Here is a 6,548-nt window from a genome sequence, read left to right as displayed (position 1 = left end):
AGAAAGCACAAATTCAATATCTGACCACAATAGGAAACAAGTTCAAAAATTTTTATTTACAGAATCTGGGCAAAGAGGGTGCATTGAATCAGGAAGGTAGTCCTCTCTATCCCTGAGTCATGCAAGGCAGAAATGAAAAGTCAGGCAGAGAGAGAGAGGCAACTAGCAATGTATCTAAGGGAATAGTGTGTGGGTCACTAAGTTTCAGGCAAATGCCTGAATGGTCCCTTTACAGGAAGCTGCAGGAAATTGAGGAACGCAGTCTGTCTACTAGGCAAAGAGATGCCTCTAAGTCATTATTTCTGGCCCCAGCTTGAGCAATTAGGTGTGGAATAGAACTGGAAACTGTGCCAAGGATGACTGAGCCCTGCTTCTGGCGTGAAAAAGTTAAATTTTATTCAGTATGGATACTGAAGCAACATTAAATTATAAGAATTCACTATATCTTTACTACATTGTTTAGCAAGGAGCCTGGCCATACTAGTAGCTTAATAAATATTGGTTGAAAAAACATATGAATGAATAAAAGAAGGGTATATCCAAATATGTGGACAAAATAAAGATGAGGGGGCCTGTGGAAAACATACATATGGGTGTTGAGATAGACATGGATTCCAGACAGATCCATGTATAACATTAGCATGTGTGCACATATCAACAGCACATGTTAGCTACCACCTGCTTTTAGATTTTCTTGACAAAATCTTGGAGATGGAACTCCTCTTACCAGAGTTTCCTTGAGACTTTCCACTAAGAATTTTCTGCCAATATAGAAGTAAAAGAAGGGACAGGGACATGATTTTACATTCTTCTCTGTAATTTTCTTACTGTACTTGATGTATTGGCTCTGTATTAGTACTTGGTTAATATACTATTCACCAAGACAGTTGCCACTTTTAGATATAATTTTTCTCCTGGTAGCTATATCTTAAGACAAAGCACTTGAATGAATACACATTTTTGTGTTTGCCTATGTGAAAATAGGCCAAACTTTCAAAATGGGGACATATTGGGGTTCCCCAAACCCCCCCTCAGTTTTGATGATTTGCTAAAAGAATTCAAGAACTCAGAAAAGTTGTTATACTCATGATTGTAGTTTATTACAGTGAAAGAATACAGATTAAAATCAGCAAAGGAAAAAGATGTATAGGGTGGAGTTCAAGAGAAACCAGGCACAAGCCTCTGGCATCTTCTCCCACTAAGGTTGCATGGACAGTGCTTAATTCTGTCCACAATGATGTGTAACAACACATGCAAAGTGTCATCAACCAGAGAAGCTCACCCGAGCCTTGCTGTCCAGGGTTTTTTACTAGGAGTCGAGTCACTCATGTAGACATGAAGCACCTACCCATTGACCTCACCTACTCAGACCCCAGCCCCCAAAAGGTCACACTAATGACCCAATGTTGCACTCTCTTTGTTCTCACATGGATTTGCCACCTCGCTCCCCTGGGTGATGGAGACGCAAAGGATTACTCAAAGCCTATTTCCTCTGAGCAGTGAGGCACCCCAAAGGGGTTAACTTCCCAGAACCCTCAAGAGAGAGACATTCCTCCTTTGGGAAATTAACCACGAACTGGGGTTCTCTCCCTGTATTTATTCTCCAGACCAGGAAGTTACAGAAAAGGAACATAAGTGGATTTATGGCTAAGTATAGTTTAACAACAGAAGCTGGTAACATGAGTGAAATAACAAAGTGGCATTCCATAATGCAATTTGCAAAAAGTTAAGTTGATCCAATAACAAAAGCTTGTTCTTAACAAATACTGTGTTTTCTTACAGCAGTTTCTTCAGTATTTTTCCATAACAATAAAGCATCTTTCTTAACATATTAATCAGCATATTAATCAGGTTAACCTGCTCTCAAGGACGTCTGTCATTGAGAGCCAGAAACTTTGCTGTGTTACAATTCTATATCCACAACAGAGACTTTTGCCTGGGGAAAGTTTCTTGTCTTTTGCAAGGTTAACATTTTTATATGGAATTTTAAAAGGTTAGGTTATACCTGAAATTACAGGGCTTTGGAAACTAGGCCCTGTGAAATACATTTGCTTTATAAATGTTAGTATACTCCACAATCCAAAGCCCCAGGCATACAAAAATAGGTATTAACCATAAATCACATTGTTAGCATTAACTATCTGGTGTAGCCCAAGGTCTCAGTTATACAAAGACACTCTTATCAGGTAGGATATTTCAAGGACTCAAAAGTTATCTCCCAAGTGCTGGTCAATGGTCAGTCCTTTTCTTCTAAGGTGAAATATAGATTTTTATTAAGGAACACTAAAGAGTCACAGCAGTGAAATAAAATAATAGTAAAAAGTAGATCCTTAATATATTTTAAAATAATAATATTTTTTTAAATGACATTCTTATTTCAGACTGTGGTTTTCTTCCAAGATAATGATAATGATGTGTATAATTTATTATACATACTAATCTCTAGTTCCCATTCTTTAGATCAGGAGGGTTGAGAAAGGAGGGGGTATTTGGGGGGGGGAAGGGCATCTGAAGTTAACAGAAACTGGGGATATAATCCACTTAAAGGCTCAGAGTCAGAGAGATAGGAGGGTCAAAAAACTATCACTTTACAAATAAGCAACTAAGACTTAAGGAGAAGTCTGTAGTGGTGCAGTTCCTTAGTGGAAAGATCACCCTTCAGGCTCACCATAGTCTTAGGCCTACTAGAGATTTGATAGAAAAGCTAAGTGAGGTCCCGGAAGACAGAGCTAGGGTCATAAGCTTTTGTATCTAAATCTAGAACCTCAAATTCAACCATCAATGAAAAAAATTCCATCTCATATCTAGACAATAAGAACTAACATAACCTGGGGGAAAAGAAAAGGAATGCCCAATTGAATTTCTGGTGTAAGATGTTGACTGCCAAGGAATACATCAGTAAAGCTTGTCAAATGCATGAATGAGTGACTGAATGATACTCAAGGGAGTGACCTCATTGATTCCAAAGCCCCAAACTCAGTAATGAACTGAGGGACTGGGATGCCATTGCTGAAATTAAAACTCATGGGGAATGGGTGCGACAAGCTCCACAGTTCTCTGTAAGTCTCCACTTGCAGTTGTGAACATTTCAGAACACTTGCTTGCATTTACACACAGACTGTTTCTTTAGGTAATTCCTACACGGGAGGTCAGAGCCAGAAAACCAGGAGGTCTGAAAACAGGCCCTGCTCACTGATTAGCCTTTGCATTTAAAAAAAGAAAGAAACTATCACAATAAAGGTCATGCCCATTCTGGAGGTTTCCCTGTGCTCAGCTTTCCCTGCTACCTGATATAAAGTTGGATTAGGGTTCTCTGGCAGGAAAATGACTTTTGGCTAGAACCTTCTTTAATATAGCATCGTACAGAGTAAAAATTCCAAAACTGATTTAACTACATTTTCTTCTTGGAGCTACACAGGATCATCTAATTGCAATATGGAAGTTGAACTTTGATGAAAAACCAATTTATTTATAAGTGACTCAGAGTTATGGTTATTTAGACAATGGTAGTCACAGTAGAGATCTTAGCACTTAATGTTTATTCTGCTATGTTGTTAAATGAGGTTGTGAGTGTGGTCAAGAGGGCTGCAAAAGCTCCCACAAAGAAAACCTGAATAATGCAACTATTTATGAAGCATTTTCATTTATCTGGCAAATACTGTTTTTGTTTTGGCAAATACTCCTTTTTCTCTTCTCAGACCTTCTGTTTCTAGTCCTCTTTGTGGTATTATCATCTGAATGAGTCATTCATTCCTAGCTGACATCATAGCAATCCTCTGAATTTTGTGTTTCCAATGCTGGAGGTACTTTGCAAGTTTTACTTTTTGACTCTGCTGCTAATATTTACAGGAACTTTTCTCTCCACAGGTTGGACCTGGTTCCACTTGTGTTGTCTTTGGCCTGGGAGGAGTTGGTCTATCTGTCATCGTGGGCTGCAAGTCAGCTGGTGCATCCAGGATCATTGGGATTGACATCAACAAAGACAAATTTGAGAAGGCCATGGCTCTAGGAGCCACCGAGTGTATCAGCCCCAAGGATTTTACCAAGCCCATCAGTGAGGTGCTGTCAGAAATGACGGGCAACACTGTGGAGTACACTTTTGAAGTTATTGGGCGTCTTGAAACCATGGTAAGAACCAAGATTCAAGGAGACAAAAAAATACCCAAACTATTAGATATGCACGAGGTAAAATTCATTTTCTGTAGCTTTATTAACAATCAACTATGGAAATATCTGTTACTCAGGCAAAAACTGGTAATCACATAGCAATTTTGCCTAAAATGTCAAAAGCTTAAGAGCAGGGTCTACCTGACCAACATTAAGTATCATATCACACAATGCTTGTGTGACTACAGGATGAGGTAGTCAATCCTCTAAATAATTTTTTATAAGTATTCTCTTCTTTGTATATGTGAATTTCTTGACAAAGGTAATTCCATCTCTTGAACTTAGGCAGGCCAAGCATCACAACATAACTCCCTGAGGAGAGATAGGGAAGAGATCTAAGAGAAAAAGGGATTGTTCCAAGTGTTGCTGTCTCTTCCCCCAAATCCATGATCTATCCAACTTCTCACCATTTGCACCTGAGCTTTGTTTTCCCTCATCTGAATTTCCTTAGAATATGAGCTTTCAACTTTCTAAACATGTCTCCTTTGTGGCAGCCAGCAGCACCCATTTAGATCTGTGAAACAGCTCCAGAGCTCCTAGAATTAGAAAGCCCTGGCCTGGTGTAGGATAAGGACACTTGAAAAAATGGGACAGTGCAATTTTGCTCAAGTATAAGTAGCAGATCAAATTCACTTTAATGTTTTGGGTAATTGAGGAATAACTAGCTTTTAATTTACCATTGTTGCCATACCCTTTTCTTAGTGTCATTTAGAATTATTCCGTAGCAACAAGTACTATTCTAGGTTGTGCGTTTATGGAGCCGTATGCAATATTGGATTTATTACTAAGGTCTATTAATTTCCATATGATACTTGGATGAGGATTGGTCTTTGAAAAATGTCAACATCTATTACTACAATCTAGCAAGTATTAAAAAAATTATTAATGATTAACTGAATGAACTAATGACCAGAAAATGTGAAGTTAGTCTCAGAAATGCTACCAAAAAGAGGGACTCCTTTGTCCCACACTTTAGTATTTTATTTAATTTTCAAACTAAATTTTTTAAAAACTGTGTTAATCGATCTGGTATAGTTAATTCAATTTAGTTTAGTTCAAATGACTTCCTAAGACTTATCTGATGTGATGACATTGGTATGAAAATATTACAAGAATTTCCCCTGTGTTTTAGTCCATGGTACACTGAAAATGACACAAACGCTGACCACAATAATTACTGCTTTCTTCCTGAAAGGGAAAAATGTGTGTAGAAGTTTACTTAAGGACTAAAGTTGCATTGAGAACTTTTAAAACCAAGTAAAAAACCAAAGGTGTGTGTGCCTAATTTAATTTTATGACTTGAAAATTGAGCTATCTATTGAAACGGCAATAGTATGCAGGTCATTTCTGAGTCCTTGAGATACTATAAAAGACATGACAACAAACACTCTTCTTCATTTTAAACTTAGATCGATGCCCTCGCATCCTGCCATGCGAACTATGGGACCAGCGTGGTGGTCGGTGCTCCTCCGTCAGCCAAGCTGCTCACCTATGACCCAATGCTGCTCTTCACTGGACGCACATGGAAGGGATGCATCTTTGGAGGTGAGGGCAGCAGACCTTCTGGACCGGGGGTGGTGGCTTTTGCTCTGTTGCTTTGGCAAGTGAGAGAAGCCTATGCCTCATCACATCTCCCATAAAGGTCTTCCTTCCAAGGACAAGTGTGAAGTGATCTAAAATGGAACTGTGATCACAATAACATAGAAGATAATTACCCACTCCTCACCTTGATTTAGGGCTAATATTGGTGGGCACATCTTTAATACCATCTGCAACTCAAGTTCCCCAAAGGCCTGAATAAGAAGCACCAGTAATCTCTCTATTGGGATGATTTATGTGACTGAAAGTTCTTTTAATCTGTTATTCTCAATATACACAAGAATGTGTATGAAAAATATAATTTATTCAGTTCACAACAGCATCAGCAAAAATTCTGGACCCAAAGCCAAAATAAACAGACAAGGCATTGACATATTTTATGGGGACAGTTCAGAGTCACACGGGAATGATTGAGAAAGCAGTAAACACAGAGCCAGAACCACCACCCCCAAGGCAGGTGACACAGTGAATCTTGTTAATCCTCTCCTGCATGGAGTCTCATTTTCTAGTGCCTTCATATGGAGTTGTACTAGGCACTTTGGAAGCACTTCCACTATTAGAGTCTGCCTTGTACGGCATAAGAGAATATTAATCATTCACGTACTGGTTAAGAGTATAAAAAGGTAAAAATGATTGTTCTTGACTTGGAGAAGTATATAATCTAGTGGAAAATAAAAAACAAATATAAAATAAACAATATAAAATAAATAGATATTATAAAACAAATTACAAGAGGAGTTATTTGGCATTTATTATATGTTAAAACTTTTACGTAAAAGTGT

General features: G+C 38.2%; 1 protein-coding gene across 2 annotated transcripts in view; it reads left to right on the top strand.

Annotated features, from left to right (window-relative positions):
• The window catches only part of LOC103607141 (alcohol dehydrogenase class 4 mu/sigma chain), a 22,757-nt gene that overhangs the window by 10,648 nt on the left and 5,561 nt on the right, over positions 1–6,548 (top strand). For both annotated transcript variants that reach the window (XM_008591680.1, XM_008591679.1), the window contains 2 exons: positions 3,868–4,128; positions 5,577–5,712. In XM_008591680.1, the coding sequence (XP_008589902.1) occupies positions 3,868–4,128; positions 5,577–5,712 (397 nt within the window). The remainder of the gene's footprint in view (positions 1–3,867; positions 4,129–5,576; positions 5,713–6,548) is intronic.

The sequence above is a fragment of the Galeopterus variegatus genome, unplaced genomic scaffold, assembly GCF_000696425.1.
Source record: "Galeopterus variegatus unplaced genomic scaffold, G_variegatus-3.0.2 Scaffold7164, whole genome shotgun sequence".
Classification (NCBI taxonomy): Eukaryota; Metazoa; Chordata; class Mammalia; order Dermoptera; family Cynocephalidae; genus Galeopterus; species Galeopterus variegatus.
This window is presented reverse-complemented; position numbering and strand designations above follow the sequence as displayed.